Source organism: Scophthalmus maximus, chromosome 7 (genome assembly GCF_022379125.1).
Source record: "Scophthalmus maximus strain ysfricsl-2021 chromosome 7, ASM2237912v1, whole genome shotgun sequence".
NCBI lineage: Eukaryota > Metazoa > Chordata > Actinopteri > Pleuronectiformes > Scophthalmidae > Scophthalmus > Scophthalmus maximus.
The window spans coordinates 5,070,764-5,087,001 of NC_061521.1; the positions used below are offsets into that span (position 1 = coordinate 5,070,764).

At 41.0% G+C, this 16,238-nt stretch overlaps 1 protein-coding gene across 6 annotated transcripts in view; it reads left to right on the plus strand.

The window, feature by feature from the left end:
• The first annotated feature begins 871 nt into the window (after positions 1-871).
• The window catches only part of lsp1a (lymphocyte specific protein 1 a), a 58,073-nt gene continuing 42,706 nt past the window's right edge, over positions 872-16,238 (plus strand). For all 6 annotated transcript variants that reach the window (XR_004794818.2, XM_035642342.2, XM_047333198.1 and 3 more), the window contains exons 1-2: positions 872-1,230; positions 14,796-14,942. Coding sequence is in view for 5 of the 6 variants with exons in the window: in XM_035642342.2 (XP_035498235.1) it covers positions 1,172-1,230; positions 14,796-14,942 (206 nt within the window). In the remaining variant the exon portion in view is untranslated. The remainder of the gene's footprint in view (positions 1,231-14,795; positions 14,943-16,238) is intronic.

Below are 16,238 nucleotides of genomic sequence, written 5' to 3' on the forward strand. Positions count from 1 at the left end.
TGCAACCTAATTTTCCATTTTAGCAAGCAATATGTAGGTCACAATTAAAATTAAAATGCATTTCTTACCATTTGAAAATTAAATTTGACTTATGCTGCTGCTAACGCTGCTGCTAGCTGTGTGTTTGGTTTGCATGTGATATTTTAGTCTGGCAGTACTCCAGTGATAACTTAGCTCAGCATGACAATAAGTACACACAGCCTTGGTTTTATCAACCGAGCCATCTGGCAACATTTTGAAATGGAACTTCCCATTCAAAAGCCCTCTCTGCATCATTCAGCTAGCGTCAGCATTCAAAGTCATGTGAAGAAAGATGATTCCGGGGGTCAAACCTGCGTAAACGGCAACAATTTTTTAATCAAGTTAAAGTTAGGTTCTGTTATCGCGTTATTATCGCGTTAACTTTGACAGCCCAAATATATATATTTTTTATTGGTAAATTAACCAAAGAATAATCAACTAAACCGAAAATAATCGTTAGATCACTCGAAAAAATTATCGTTAGATTAATCGACTAATCGAAAAATTGACTAATGACTAAATTAGTTGACTAATGGGTTGACGTCCAATGTTTTGTCAACCTAGCCCTCCACACTGAACTCCACCCTCTGCAGACTGTCGCTCTTTGAAAATGTCAACTGAATATTGACTCTAGTGTAACGTGACTGCTAAAGAAGACCACATGACCCTGTATAACAGAGAAAAGGCAGTGAAGAGGAAGAGAGAGAGGGATGTTGGGCCCCACTCCAGAGATCTTCAATGAAAACCACATGTAGGACTGAGGGGCGGCGTTGGAAGGAGGAGGGGTGTTAATACCTAAAACCCCGCCTCTGAGAGACGGAGGAGGTAGTGACACTGAGCACCGCTCACATTCCCAACAGGCATTGCAGGAGAGTAAACCCTTTACAGCAAGAAGAGAGTCTGTGTATGTGTGTGTGTGCGTGTGTAACCACGAGAAGAGCCTTTAACAGTACAGCACACATCAAGCGTCAAGCTAAATCTGAGCTCCTGGCTTTGGAAGAGCTGCAGGAAAGAAAGCTGCCTTTAAGTGTTGAGTAAAAGAAGAGGAGAAAATTGTTCTCAGTGGCCGGTGTGATCTGTTTCTGCCAGAGGGAAGACATCAAGAGGACGAGGAAGAATTAGAAGTAGTAGAAAAAGAAAGGAGGCCAACATGTCAAATGCACTGCTGAGGAGAAACTCCAGCAAGCAGGGTTTACAAAACCTGATGAGGTATGTGGTCGATGTCTCTCTGTTTCTCATGCTGGTTTCTGTTTGTTTTCGTTCTACACAAACAGAAAGAAGAAGCTCAGGTTAATATTTAAACATAACACACAATTTAAACACACACTGGTTCAGATTTGTTAGAGATTTGGTAAAGATATTTATTATAAAATCAGTAAAGATGTGAAATGTGAGTTTTCCCTGAAATTAGGAGAAAGACTGCCTTTTCATCTGCAGATGAAGATAAATAGGATTGGTTCATGTTTTGAGCATGGGCTTGTGCTTTGTTACATTTTCAGTATGTGTGTGTAGTGAACACGTCTGTTTAAATGAGAACAGTGGGATTACTGGGAGTGTTTTGGTTTTTTTGATCTACTTACCTCCTTTCGCATGAATTAATTGAGCATAACAAAGAACAAATTAAAAATGAGTTTTGCTTAGTAATCATTTACCCTTCGAAAGACAAATAACAAGCACGCTTCATCTGTGGCCAGAATGAGAAAAATCAAAACAGGAAATGTAGTGCTTTTTAATTTTCAGTCCAGACGCCCAAGGCTGCTCCACTTCACTATGAGGGGAAGTGGTGTCGATGAAATGTGACAGAGGTGAAAGGTCACCTGAGTCAGTCTTTTGTGTTTTGGGTGCTTACGGGTGTTGGCATGTCCTGTCATTTGGGGACAGATGTGTTTGCATCCTGTGTCAGGTTTCCAGTGTGACCCCCCCCCCCCCCCCTCCCTGTGGTTTTGTAATGGAGGAGATAACAGCTCATTCTGCTGACGGGCTAACACTGTAGTGCCAGGAGCTTCGGGCTTTTGGGATGGTGACTGTGTCAGATGGCATCCTAAATTGTCTCTGTGACTTGGAGAGACATGACGGAGTGTATGTTGGACCTCGTCCAGTCAAAACCTGCTGTCAGACATGACTCAGTGTCGCACAGTGCCTGCTGAGGCGACTTCAACTTCTCCTTCTGACAACATTCATTACATTATATTTCAGAGGTAGATATTTGTCAAGGTATTACTTTACTACTAATAATTCACTGCATTTAATATTTCATTTAAGAAACACAATATAAGGTTACAAATACAACACACTGTTAAACATCAAAGCAGTTATTTTCTAACACTTGTGGCTTGTGACCTCTTATGATATGAACAGTTTCGGTTTTGGGCCTGGAACCCTTCTGCATTTCAAATGTCTGTGAGTTGTTCAGTCTCACAAAAGAGATTATCCTATTTAACCGTCAGGTTAAACTTTTCAAAGCGTAAAGAGGTAAAAAAAAAAAAAAAAAAATCAATCATTGGGCAAGCTTGACCTCTGGGTTTGGATTCACTGGACTAAACTATACTATATATAAAAGTAGGTAAAACTAGCTCTACATGGAGCAGCTGCAGCAGTTAAATGCTCCTGAAGATTTGATACACAATGTTAACAATGTGTTATATAACATATGATAATTCAGTAAGTCAGTCAAGGGCCATTTCTCTGTGGGACCAGAACTTTTACTTTAACACTGGAACTACATTTTGACAGTCGAGTGGGACCGTTATTAGGGTTAACACGATCTGATCTGATGCTCAACTTTGATGTTACAGCAGACATTTTTTTGAAATCTAATTTTGACTTCATGTAGATGGTAAGATAAAAAAAGACTGATTCAAGTCCCATGTTATTTGACTCCAAAACAGAAATCAGCAAAGGTAACCACCCGTCCCACAAACATATCACTGACAAATGTACATAAGGGGAAATAATGCCACTGACAACAACAGCAAGAGGGAGAGGAGGGTTTGAGTGAGTCAGAGTTGTTGAACTTTAATATAAAAGTATTTACTTTCCACGTGATGTCTTTGTACAGAGAGCTGGAGCATTAATTTGTCAATGCATTGTAGCAGTGAGTTAATGCTTGGTCAGGACGACTCTGTAAGTGGAGGTATTATAATGAGTGAGCCCTGAGTCACAGTGAAAAACAGCTGTCGGGCTCTATGTTCATGCAGCACATGCAGTAACAGCTGGTCTCACTGACTCAGTCCGTTCAGCAGATGGCATCAGTCTGGAGGAGGTGACATCACTCTCCAAACTGACCAAAAAACACTTCATCCAGTGTGATTCATTCTGCATCTTTAAGTGTCTAGCTCTAACGCTCCCGGCGGTTGTGTTGTAACTGAGTTTTTATTTACTTCAGTCTCAATTAAAAAAATAAATAAAATAAAATAATAAAAATAAACATGCAAATATTTAACTGTACATAGGTGAAAATAATAAGCACATGTTTTTTCTTTGTTTCATTGCCAATTGAAATGTGAGAATTTACACTCAAGATTCATTATCTTTTCTCAAGAGCATGATTTCATTTTTTAGAATCAGACCTTTTCAATGATTATTTTCAGTTCATCATGAAAAACATTATTATAGGCCAAGAGCTGTTGCACTAAATACAGTATTTTAATGTCAATTGTCACTAAAGTCCTCCCTTTTTTTCTGGAGTTGCGGACATACTGTACTGGCTATTGTGACGACAAACTTGTGACCTTTCAGATAAAAGATGGTTTCTTAATTGAAATATTGAGAGCAGCTTTTATTTTTTTCATTTAATTTAGTCAGCATATGTTTCCATGGCCAGAGATAACTGTGGCATCTTGTGCAGGTGACATCATTTGGAGTACTAGTGATTGTGGTGTGGAGCTGCGGAAAAGGTTCTGCAGATACATGCCTTTGACCAATCTTGAGTCAGTCTCAGCTGTTGATCCTGCCGTTTCACACCATTTTTAAGTATCAAATAACTATTTCTGAACCAAACTGATCAAAAGCATGTTTTCTTAAACATACATCAGTGTAATAAGAACTGCCTAAAAGGACAGATACCATCTTTGGGAAAATTGATATGGAGGCAAGTTTTATCATCTATACTGCAGCCAGACACCAGGGCACCATGTGCCAACTCACTGTGTTAGAGAGGCTCTGAATATTTCGTTCATGACTATTATCTTGGATTATTATTTCTACTTTAAGAGCAGAGTTAAGTTGTGAATAATATGTGCCTGTCACTTTAAGTGCGCAATGCATTCTGCGTTGTTTTCATTCAGTAGTACAGACCGGTGAATTCACAGACAGTTCGCCACGCTACAACGTTCATATGTGCAGCGCTGCAGTGCCAGTGTGCGTCTCTGAACACACACACACACACACACACACACACTCTCAAGCCAAATGCACTCAGTACCTGTACTGTACCCTGTCTGTGCCTACAACGGATTAAAGTTGCCTTAGACCGACTTCACTCTCCTGTCAAGTGTGTCCTGACCGACGCCCCGGGGGCGAATGGAGCATACTCCTATTGATCCAGTCACCTCATACAGTCCTTCACCTAGCCTCTCCAACACCTTAAGCCTGTAAAGCCCAACTATCGAAAAAAAAATAGCATTTTTTTCTTCACCTTTCAGATGTTCAGGCATCTGATTAAGAAATTAAAGGTTTTTGAAATTTTTCACGTTTTAGTAAGTTTTTAGGGTAACGTAATTTTGCAACGCTGGGCCTCAGTGGTAGCAGGACTTCTGTTTTTGCACTCACAGTCTGAATGAATATACAGAACTAATAAGGGATTATTTAGAGGCTTGTTTGCTCATGTAACCCTATAACAACATTTATCATGAATGATCACCACACAACAGTCATATTTTTTATGAATAATAATTTATTCATATAAAATGGGGGGGGGGGGGATCTGAATTTTCTAAAAATATTTACGAAACTCAATGACCTGAATGAAAGCCTTGACATAGACCAAGTGTTCCACCATGTTCATTTGCAGTGACATTGCACTTGCTGCAGAGTGTTGGTGAATCCTTCATAACAGTTTCTGCAGCGGACTCTCTTCATCTTCACAGTGAAATGTGCAAAGTTGGTGCACAGAAGTCCTCTTGGCTGGAACCCTATATTTGGTGGACTCGAATCACCTGAGGACGGTCTCTTCTGAGAAGTCAAAGGGCTCCTTGATGGCACTGTCTGTTACTGGGCTCCCATTGCCTGAAGAAGGTTGTCCTCTTTGGTGTGTCGACCAAGATGAGAGAGGATGTTAGTTGTGTCTGGAACAGTCTCCTGTTCAGTATCTCTTTCCTAGGAATGTTGAGAGCTTTGCAGTCCCACTTGTAGAGGAGCCAGATGTAAACCATGGCGAGGATGATAGTGCGCCAGAATATGAAAATGTACCAGCGACGCAATGTCATGGGGAACTCGTATTTGACTACAAATTAGTCCTAAAAAATTGACATCTCCCTTGTATTTATTATAGGCACCCACAATGTAAGGCCTCTCAACATTAATGTAGGTTTTGGTGGCTTTGTCCCATCGCTGAATCAACATCACCTGACAATCCAAGTTCAGATTTGGCTTGTACCCCGTTGACACTTCAAAGTGACAGATCATGTCAGAGATTTTATTTTTTTCCACAATTAGAACCCTGGGTGTGGCTGGCCTTGCATGTATTGTTTAGTTTAGATGAATTTCCCCTTGAAAGGAATCACAGAATTGTGCTATTCGGGTACCACTTGCAGCCTGTCCCTGAACAAAGCAACAACCGTCCCCCAGAGCACTTACATCCCAACATTCCAGAAGATTTTAAAACCTGTTTCTCAATGCAACAAGCCACTCTTTGGGCAAACACACAAAGCCCATAAAAAAGCCCAGGATCAGTGAATTACATTTTTTTAACTGATAAGATACAGATGCAACTTCAAATTCTGCTACAGAGTTTCAACCAGAAATTCTATAAACTCAAAATTGGAACTTGTATTGGTAAGAAGACACATTTAGAATTCAGGAATAATGAAAAGGATTATATTTATATTCGTATTTTGTCCATATGTGAACATGTGAGAAGTGCAATGTCCCCAGGTAATGTGTAAGGTGCACAGGCTATTTTGACTACCGCTCTCACCCAGTGTTGTAAAATTGCAACATGGACATAACAAGCTCAAAATCTAATTTGATGAATGTATTCCACAGTAACTTGGTATCTACCTGTTCTAGACATTGTAATAAACGCACAAATTAATATTTCAGGCATTTTACTTTAGTCTTGATTTATAAAATCTAATAAAACAAGGAGATGAGCTTGAAGGAAAGTTGGCATGTTGTGTGACCATGTGGATAGACCTGTATGCACATGTGAGGATAAACAAAAGGAATCATTGACTATGTTAATGTGGTCTTTAGGGGAAAAAAAACATTTACAGATATATTTTTAGGACAGCTGAAAGTGATGTTCCAAAATTGCAACAGTGGGCCTTACAGGGTTAATCATGTCCTGTTACTCATCCTCTGTATTGTGTCAGTGTCCAGTCCTTTTGTCTTCCAGTTGCTATGCAGATGGCTCTGTTAAATAGCAATGGCCCTTTTTTATCAGCCTTTATCATCCAAATGATTTCGTTTCACTTTCATCATGTCATTCATCTGTATATAAACATTGCTAGAAACCCACCAAACCCACCTGCTGGCCAAGGTTTACTGAGTGGTTGTAGATGAGTTTTAGTCAAACTTGAGCACAGGTTATGTGACATTATAACACAACTTCACGTTTCACTTGTTTACTCAGATATTTCCAACAGAAGCTTTGACTTGCCAACTAACTTCGACACAATTATATTTCAAAAGAAGCTATTTCCTAATCACACACCTGAAAGATTGCCTGTGAGTCAGCAGGTTTACAGTATCACTGTGATCACAAACTGAGCACATCCCAATAGAGACTTGAAGACTGGAGCCCAAACCATGTTATCAGATTGTGTGCCGTTCATCGCAGCGGTTCAAGGCAGGCATGCAGCAGGGTCGATCTGTTTTTAATCATCTCTTTCTACGAGACAAACACCCCCCTGGCCAGCGGTGATGTCATCCAGGAGGCATACCTGCTTCAAAACAGACTGACCGCTGTGACCTCTAACCCCTGAATCCTACACACATGGGTGGGTTGCCTCAATATTTATGATACAGGGAGATAAAACACTAAGGAATGTTTTTTGGAGGGAGAGGTCGGTGGAGTTGGCTGATGAATGATGGGGGCACTGAAAACAGAGGCAAAGTAAACACAGCAGGCTTTCCTGTTTCCAGAGCTTGTATCTGTGCAAGCAGATGACAGCTTTTTAATTCTTCCACAAGGGCAGTATCACTTCCTCGAGTGACAGTTATGTGCTTTGTATACCCTCCATCCACACATGTTCCACATTTCATTAATTCAAAAAATGTTTTGCCTTTGCATCTGCAGGTTGAAAAAGGTCTACCCAGTACATTAAATAGTGACGACAGGGGGGCTTGAGCAAGCATCCAATTGTGATGAGTTCCGAGAGAGGATACATTGCTTCGACCACACTGACTGACTTAAAGGGTCAGTAAGGGATTTTTCTGCCCGGCCAGAGCAGTAAAAATGGAGGTCGCGGCAATCCGCGACCTCCAGTATGGGGGTCTGATGCACTAACCACTAGGGCAAGACCGTGGAGTTGAAGCACCACCCGCTGCCACGTCTGTGCATGTGTTGACGAGTGATGTTTACAGACTGCACTCTCGTTGTTGTTTGGTGTGGTATACACCTTTTTTTTGGTTTTCGATCTACAGAGCCTGGGCTGCGCTGAATACCCAGATGTTTTTGGAGGCGCACACCCAAAAGCGACAGCTAACGGACGGTGAGGAAATATTCGCTGATTTTTACAAAATGTGTATTGCTTTAGAATTGCTTACTGCCCCTTTAACATGAACTTTGGTGCTAAAACATGTTAAAATGCACAGGCTGTCCTAAACTTGCAGACTGCCGAAACGCCCCCTAAAGATCTACTCGGGTACTGAGCCTGAGCCAGACATTGTCCAAATTCTGCTCAGTCTCTACCTAATACTGTAGGTTCTAATTTTACCGCTGTTTTACTGTGTCAGTGTGGAACCAAATGGACCTGAGAGTCAACATTATCCGCTCTGATCAGGCTGGGCGTCACATGTTCGGAGCCTTGTTGTGACGAGGGAACTGAAGCCAAATTTATTGCAGGAAATCAATTGCCAAAGAAATTCTGCTGTTAAATGAGCGATGATTTACAATGAGAAGGCTTCTCAGCAAAGGTTGTTTCGAGTTATTTGATTGATACTGAACAAACACAGGAAGGTATTGTCCTGTCCTCCAGTAAAAATCCAGAGGGCAAACAAATCTGCAGGCTGGTCAGACCTCAGGGATCAGTGGTCCATTTGTGCTCTGCATGGGGTTCATGGCACTCAGACATGCAGCCATAACATGGTGATTACTGTCTGCTGTTGGTCTCTGTTTTTTTTGTTTTTTTACCACAGGTCTTACTGCCTGCTGGTTGCTGGAGTGTCTAGGACACAGGCAGCTGTTGTCCAACTTGTTACTGTATATTCCTGAAGAGTAGGAATATACAGTATAATTTTCTGTCCTCATTAGGGACTTTAAGTGGGGAGTCAGTAATTTAGTACACAACTGCAGTGGTTATACAACTGTTCTCTCTCTCTCTCTCTTTTCTCCTCCTGTCTCTTCTTTCCCCCTCTTTCTGCCGACCTCTCCTCTCTCCCCCATTTTTCTCATCACCCCAACCGGTCGAGGCAGATTGAGCCTGGTTCTATTAGAGATTTCTTCCTGTTAAAAGGGAGTTTTTTCTCCTCCACAGTCGCCAAGTGCTTGCTCATTGTGGGAACTGTTGGGTTTTCTCTGTAATATTGACCTTACTATGTAAAGTTCCTTGAGGCAATGTATGTTCTGATTTGGCGCAATACAAATAAAATGTGATGTAATTGATTTGAACTGTTCCTGGTCTCTCACTCCCGCCTCTATCCCAAATGTCTTCTCTTTCAGCGAGGCAGCTGGCCGACCACCTCTGGTTCTGTTGGATATCTTTTCTCTCCACTGTCCACAAGTGTTTTCTCATAGTGGGAACTGTTGAGTTTCTTTCAATACCATCATAAAGTCTTGAGCTTTCTTGTAGTGTTTCTTTCTGATTTGGCACTGTACCATGTTGTAGTCCTCCACATTGCATTAATTCTCAATTTCTTTCTTTCCTTCTGAGTCTCTTCCGATCCATTGATCAGGAAACAATATCTGATTAAAATGTCTGAAAATCGGAGCAGAGGGGGAAAAGGGGGGATGTGTTATTCAGTCAGGGTGTATTTTGAAATTTAATTATTACAACAGTTAAACGAGACAATACTTTTGTCATCATATTGTGTGGCTGAGTTTCGGCTCTGTTCTGGCTGTGGAAAATCAAATGTGAGCCGCCTTGTTTTGGCCTGATACTAATCATGGGAAAGTTTCAGCAAATGTTCTGGATCTGCACATCCCTCCTGCATAGTAATGAGTCCAGCATGAATACAGCAAGCTGGTGCAATTTGATTGTCTGTTGATTTTGATCTCAAAGTGCTGCTGTGATTTTTAAACTCTCTAAATGTAAAAATCATACTGACTTTTTGGAAAAAGGCCTAAAAATCGAACACTATTCATATTGTTTTTGCAAAATCATCATGTTTGATTAACATTTTAATGGAATTTGATACTTGCGTCATATTATAAAAAGAAGACTCAAACCAAATATAACAACAAATAAGTAATAAATAAAATCAGGATAGAATGCACAACTACCAGTTGGGGCGTGTCGGGTATAATGGAAGATAGGTGAAGTATGTAAATTAATTAGAGATAAATAGATTAAACTTTAGGTTCCAACTTTCCCAACCAATGTACCTGCTATTATCAGTCTGCCCCACATTTAAAGTTTGGTTAGCATGTTGAGTCGTTCCCTTTATCCCCCACAGCGCATCGGTGAGATGTGCAAATTTGTAATATTGCTTAGAATTACAACGTTATCAGCTGCACATCTTTCTTACATGTAAAACTTAACCTTGGAGCTATGTGAAGGAGTGAATCAGTCGGCAGTTTAACTCTACACGTCCTGAAGCCCGTGGCTCCCTTCTCACAACTCTTCTGGTGACTGCAGTGAGATTTTTTTTTTGTTTTTGTTTCTGGGAAGTGGTGTCTCTTTGTTGTCATGTCAGAGTGAATCAGTGCCTTCCGTCGCCCTGACATGTTTTAACACAACAGTGACTTCATCTCACAAAGGTTTTCCCACCGCTCCTCGTCTTCCAGCAGAGCCCTGCAAGGAAACCATGTTATTTTCACGTCATTCAGCAGAGTCATCTGACCGATGGCAGCATGTGTGCTTACAAAATAGCAGATGAGGCCTCAGTTGCTTGTTTGAAAGGCTTTTAATAAATAGGTATTTGAGAACTTGATTTAAACACTTGTATGTGCACTTGTCTGCTCCCTTGTCTTTTTGACAGGGCAGAGCTGAACAGCACTTTTTCAGCTGTTATCAGAGGAAGCTTACTAGGAGGTAGCCTGTTCAGTCTTGCCTCTGGTGTCAGTTTACAGAGAATCAACTCAGTAAAAGAGAAAAACTGTTCGACTCCCGCAGAGGAGGAGAAAGTGTTCTGTGTGTTGTTGCACTTGTCTACAGAGGCAACATTACCCCGATACTGTCCAGGGCAGCTCTGTTTGAGCAGGGGGGATTTCTGCCCTTGCCTGATTAGATGACATGAACTGGGGGAAAACAAGATTTGGTTTTGATAAAACACAGGATGGGAAGGAGGAAGTAAAGCTGGTAATCCCAGAACTTTAAAATCACTCTGAGGGAGGATTTATCATTTAGTCAAAATCAGATGTTTGAGCTGGTGCCAGGTATGACTGAATCCCACAACACTGATTACAGAAGGGAGATGTAATGAGAGGCAGAGTTTAGCTCAAACACTTTGAACAGCTTTAAACACCCGAACTGCTGATGACCACCAGCCTTACAGGATTTTGGCGGCTCGAAACAAAGTTGTTTGAGGCCAAAAACACCAGCACAACCACCGAATCACACACACATTGCTCATCACTGAATAAACAGAGAACCACATCACATACACATTCCTCATGACTGACTAAACAGAGAACCACACATGTAGAGGGCTGTCATTTCAGAGGAGGGAGCAGAAGCCCCTGAAGCCTCTGAACATGTTCCCTCAGGAGCAGTCAGGGTCCTGGTGCCTCGGAGTTTCCCAAATATTTCAATTTAATAATGATACGTTATATCATCATTCAAATATGGGCTGGAGGATATTGCATAGATAATGTATGTTATATGTATCTTACAAACAAATATTTTGAACCAGAAATGTATTTGTGTCAAAATATTCATAAGCTCCATTTATGTCCAAATATGATCAACAAAGTACAACTTAAAAGCCAATGGTTAGTCTGAAATTGTTTGGGGAAAAGTGGAGATCTAAAATATGCGTAAAAATTGTAAATCAAAAAAACAGATCATCCTGTTGCAGGAACACATTGTTGAAATAACTGTGGTAATGTTCTTGTTTGATTTATTGAAAATCTTGACTTTTGGAAGAAACGCGACTGTCAGACTCGATGTCAGATTCAACAAACAAACAATGGATATTGATCAGTTTGGGAAAAAGCTTTTATTTTGAAAGTCAACTGTCTCTGTATCTGTCATACTGTCTGACACTGAATGAAGCATCTTGACACATTGACCACTGCCTCTTTGCTGCTCTCCGCCCCTCTAAAATAAGCAGAGGTGTTGGATGTTCCCTTCTCTCCACTCAGCCTCTATTGGATCACATGAGAGAAACGCCCAGCTAACCCAAATCCAACTGTGCACCAGCCTCTCCACCTCTGTCCCTTCGGCGTTTCCCCTTTGCACTCTGTCCTCGCTGCCCACAGGAAGGACAGAGAGAAAGGAAGCGTAATGGATTAGGAAGTCAATCTGATGCTGACAAGTGTACAGTTTATCAGTTCTGTTGTTGCAGACCTCTGAATCAGCGTCCACATGTTAGGCATTTTCAGTGATTCATTCAGTGCCTGGAAAAATGGCTGAGCTCCATTGGCCGTGCCAGTGTATCTTTTGTTTTGTTGTGGGAGAAGCTGGGGATCAGGTTTAAAAATGAGTGCAGGTGACAAGTGAGGCAGCAGGTCAGCTGCTGATCAATCAGCAGCAGGTGGTGCAGATGCAGTGGTTAACTTTCATCTTTCCACAGTATGTTTTCCATTTGGATGCAGCCACCACCACTTGCATGAGCATACTTTTCTTTTTTCTTTTTTTTCCTGGCCACCTGACGGCAGTGTAAACTGGTTAAATCATCACCCTTCACATTGATATATGGAACTTGTTTAACAGTTGCCTATATCTACATTGTTTCTGTCCACCTAATGAATATAAGACTTTGGTCTCCTCCACCTCCTGAGGGAAATATCTGTCTCCTTATCAGCTAAATGCTCAACCAAGTTCACCTGCTGCACTCTAGCCAGAGACAGAGAGAGAAAAGAAAAAAAAACAATTTCACCGTTACACTTTGTTAGCATGCAGGTTGCTCTATCGTTAACGATAATAGAAGACAAGACATGTTAGCAGTTACACACAGGATCAACTGGATTTGTGATTTTTCAGTTTCCTTTGGCTTCATAACTGACACTCATCTTTTTTGGGGATCATCTTATCAAATCTGGAAGTTATTCCAGATGCTTGACTTTCTCCAGATTTTGGTCATGGAATTGTTGTATGCTTGTAAGCCTTTCACATAGTCACATGGTTGTTTCACTGTTCCACTGTCAGTACTGCTAACATGACTGTCTGAAAATAACTAGTAACTATTAATCTGATTGAGTGGTTTATCTTTTGATGAGTAAAAGCCTGGAAAAAAAGATCAACATGGATTTTGAATATTTACACCTTTAAATTGATGCTTGTAAATCTGGGAAGAAAACGCAGGGAGGACAAAGAGTCAGAGAGGTGGTGACGCTGCAGTGAGCTGGAGCTGAGAAGGTTTAAAGACAAAAGCTTCATCCATGATGATGCTTAAGGTCAGAGGTCACAGCGGGTTCCCTCTAAATCCATCCCTCTGTTTAGAGAAAGTGGAGGTGGGTGGCCGGAGCAGATGGAGATTGGGAGCCATCTATTAGTGACCCAGAAGCCAAATGTGAGTTATTCGATACTTGAGCAGCCAAATGCAGCTTATTGACCCGTTAGTCCTTCCAGAGCTCATCAACACAAACCAGGGGCCTGTACCTCCGAGTTGTTACAAAGTAATCGTCACAACAGTGAATTAATATTATCAAAATAATAATTATTATTATATGATGAGATGAAACACTGATATACCTGCAGGTTAATGCAGTTATAGCGACAGCAGAAAGTGATACTCAACAAGATAACCCAGATGAGGTGTTTTCAGATTTGACTGTAAAGGCATTTTTGTATTTTATATCATTAGATGAACTCACAGGCACATCTACAAAATAATAAACACAGACTTTTAAATTAAATAAAGTTTTTACTCTTGAACAGATTTAACCTCAAACAAGTCACAAAGCTAGAACAGGATAATAATCATTTGGAAAAGAAAAAAGTGGCAGTTCTTTTGGTTCTTTGGTTTTGATTTTGTCATTGTCATGGCGTGTCGAGCTGAGTTACAGAAATCAGAGCCTTGTCAGTCTCAATTATGCTGCCTGTGCCACTCTGATGAGAGGAACCATTTACTGAAAAACGCTGTCTGATGATTTATGTGAAACAATCTGTTGTCAAGTGAATGTCACCATTTACATCTGAGGTGAGGGGTTGGGATTAAAAGCTTTCAGTGTCGGCATGTATCAGGGTGCATTCATGTTTGGCTGGTCAACTGCGGATAAAGAAAGATTAACAGTGTTTGCAATAAATACAGTGATGTCATGCTGACATGAGGTGAAGAGCACATGTGTTTATCCTGCAGATAAACAGCCGTGTCGTTTGTCTTCTGAGGCCCGGCAGATGTTCCCCTGGCCTGGACCTCGTCCTCTTCATGACTCAACAGACCCTCCGCCTGACATTTGACGATGAGTCGGGAATCTGTCGTCTTTGTGACGACAGATTCTTCGTGGCTGCAGCCAATGACTGAATGTGAAGGAAGCTTATGAAGCTTGAAGGAAACAGAACTTCCGAATGTGGTTAGGGTTAGGCGTGGTGTGGACGCTCTTTCGCCACTTACAAAAAGGGGGCACACTTTGCAAGGCTGCAGCTGGACCCTCCCCATATTATGGACAGTTGCTATCACAACAGCATTGGGTTGTTTGTTGATTGTAGGTCTATCCATTTGCATCCCAAAGCAACCGTTGATAGTGCCCCATCCCCTTGGAAATCCAAAAATGTTCAAGACCCATTCACAAATGTTTGTCTCCAGTCTGATCACTTCTACGGTTTCCTGTCACTATGGAAGTAGGGGAGAACTGAATGGAATGAAGCAAGTCTTGGGCAATATATTCTGTTTCTGTATAATAATGAAAATATTTTTCTGAGCATGAACAACCCAAGAAAAGTTATGTTTTTTCTCGAGTTAAATCTGAAGTCACAAAAACGTAGTGGGGTAACATATATGTTTTGCTCAGAAACACTGAGGAAAAATGAAGAGGCAATAGTAGTTCACTTCAGTACAGACCCAGTATAAACAATCTCTGTTACTCCCAACCCCGTTATTAACCACACTGTGTCCTCCTTCCTCCACAGACTGACTGCTCAGAGAAGCATCGAGGACGCTGAAGAGGTGGAGAGGGAGCATCGGCGTAGAGCCCGAGAGGCTTTGGAACATACAAACAGCGGTTCAACACTTGTAGAGTCCTCACCAGAGAATGGGATGCCGACAGAGGAGAACATGTAGGTACAGACAAAGAAACATCAACTAAACTGGATCTATGGTCTCGTACTGGGTGAATTCTGGTGCGGTTTGTTTATAGTCTGACAGCAAAGAAATCAATATCCCTATCTGTGTAAGTGACCAGAGTAATTACTATCAAAATATTTTGGTAACCATGCTTGTGTAACCATGGTGTACATACATAGTCATGTATGTACATGACCATGTCAGAATGGGGATTTTCCCTGATACAGCAGAAAGTGAAAGTGAGTGAAGCCAAAGTGTTTATTATTCCATATATTTTAACAGCATGATAAGCACCATCACTTAAAGTGCCATTAAGGGCTCTCTACTATTAATTATTAACTATTAATACCTAGATACCAGATGTCGCCCAGACAAGATGGCGGCGCCATTCATTTCAACGGGAGTTGCTTACCCAGCGCATACTCCGGAAAAGTTTCCTGACTTCTGCGTTACTTCCGGGATATGCGGCTCATAGATTCTGCGCAGTAGCGTTTCTCCCATTGTGCATCGTGTTATGAGGACAAGCGAACCGCGTTCTGGATCTCGCTCTGCGCGTTCATGAATGCTAGGCTACATCCTATGCTAGCGAACTTCACAGATGTTTAATCAGACTTCTATGGGACTCGCCTCTGACGTGAAACCACATATGCATTTAGATGGCAACAGGGACCAACAACAAAGTTCATGTGAAAAGTAAGTTTATAAAGTCATTGATTTCATGGTTAATTGTGTGTAAAATATTAACCAGGGAAAAATAGTCATTGGATTCTCCACGACAAACCATAACCAAGCAAGAAGATTTCATTCTGTCTCTGTCATTTTTATTGAGACACGGATGCTGTGTGTGTGTGTGTGTGTGTGTGTGTGTGTGTGAGAGAGTGTGTGTGTGTGTGTTTGACACATATAACTACAACGTGCTGGATAAAATTATTACACTGGCTTTACAAATAAGTTCTTAGCCTGTTTATATTGAACAGTATATTTGTATGACATTTCTAGTGTTAATGCTGATATTTTTCATGGTTCTCCACAGTTCTCTGATGTATTATAAGATCTAACTCCATGGATGATCTCCGAGATAGACTTCTCTTCAGTGCAACTCTGTCTCCTCTTGCAGTCACATGACCTGTCAGGATTTCATTCACCATGAACTTATTTATACTATATATATATGTATGAATATATTTGAAACAGTTTCACATTTAGAATATTCCACAACACTGCAGAACCACGTTTTTTCATGAAATACATTCATGGCCCAAATATTTGATTTGAAAAAAGAAAAAACA